The sequence below is a fragment of the Arabidopsis lyrata genome, assembly GCF_000004255.2.
Source record: "Arabidopsis lyrata subsp. lyrata unplaced genomic scaffold ARALYscaffold_975, whole genome shotgun sequence".
Lineage (NCBI taxonomy): Eukaryota > Viridiplantae > Streptophyta > Magnoliopsida > Brassicales > Brassicaceae > Arabidopsis > Arabidopsis lyrata.
This window is the reverse complement of record NW_003301947.1, coordinates 2,386-3,568: the sequence shown is the minus strand read 5'-3', so window position 1 is coordinate 3,568 and position 1,183 is coordinate 2,386. Positions and strand designations below refer to the sequence as shown.

The 1,183-nt window shown below is 40.4% G+C and overlaps 1 protein-coding gene across 1 annotated transcript in view; it reads left to right on the top strand.

The window, feature by feature from the left end:
- Positions 1-187: 187 nt before the first annotated feature.
- Positions 188-1,183, top strand: part of LOC110230982 (protein DJ-1 homolog A-like) — a 1,454-nt gene continuing 458 nt past the window's right edge. The window contains exons 1-4 of the mRNA XM_021035700.1: positions 188-361; positions 447-632; positions 726-806; positions 971-1,183. The exon at positions 971-1,183 is cut by the window's right edge and continues 458 nt beyond it. Coding sequence (XP_020891359.1) covers positions 263-361; positions 447-632; positions 726-806; positions 971-1,183 — 579 coding nt within the window. The 5' untranslated portion in view covers positions 188-262. The remainder of the gene's footprint in view (positions 362-446; positions 633-725; positions 807-970) is intronic.

Below are 1,183 nucleotides of genomic sequence, written 5' to 3'. Positions count from 1 at the left end.
AAGGACAACCAAGAAGCGGATCGATCAATTATCAGTTAGCTACAATTAACTTAGTTTCAAAAGTGATGTTGATAGTTAGTACAAAAAACGTGGGTTTTTAGATGTATGTGTTGTAACTTTTGTTCTCTGAAACAACTTCATAGATCCTTGTTTCTTAAAGATTTCATAATTGTGTTACTGATATACTTTTTGATTATGTGATTGGTAAAAGGGAGGGCTTCCCGGTGGCGAGACTCTTAAAAACTGTAAACCTTTAGAGAACATGGTTAAGAAACAAGACTCTGATGGACGACTTAACGCAGCTATCTGTTGTGCTCCTGCGTTGGCTCTTGGTACTTGGGGTCTACTAGAAGGCAAAAAAGTAAGTCAGAAGTGATCTGTTCTTGTTTATTTATCTTCTTTTCAGTTCTTATCTAATGCTGGTTATTACATGGGGTTTCTTGCAGGCAACGGGTTACCCTGTTTTTATGGAGAAACTTGCAGCTACTTGTGCCACTGCTGTTGAGTCAAGAGTGCAAATAGATGGAAGAATAGTGACTAGTCGTGGACCAGGAACCACCATTGAATTCTCCGTCACGCTTATAGAGCAGTTGTTTGGGAAAGAGAAAGCTGATGAAGTCTCTAGTATCTTGGTATGTTTTTGTCTCTTGCCTCTTTTATCAACAGCTGTTGTACGTGTTAATGTCACATCCTCTTAGACTTACTAGTTCTCCTTTTGCAATCAGCTGCTTCGTCCCAACCCTGGTGAGGAGTTTACTTTTACTGAGCTTAACCAAACGACCTGGTCATTCGAAGATACACCACAGGTAAATGTTCAATGGCCTCTCCACTTGGTCCTTTAACATTTTGCCAAGACAGTCTTTGTTTGATCATTATACGGATTCCTAGGAACATGCTGTGTTGTAAAGCTTTTGTCTTTCTTGATCAATAGTCGTTTATGTGTCAGAAAGATAATGCTTTCCCTTTTCAGATTCTCGTACCCATTGCAGAGGAGTCAGAGGAAATTGAAGCCATTGCGCTTGTAGATATCCTGAGACGGGCAAAAGCAAACGTAGTGATTGCTGCAGTTGGTAACAGTTTGGAAGTTGTAGGATCTCGCAAAGCTAAGCTAGTAGCAGAAGTGCTTCTTGATGAAGTTGCAGAGAAGTCGTTCGATCTGATGGTGTTACCTGTGAGTAGTGGT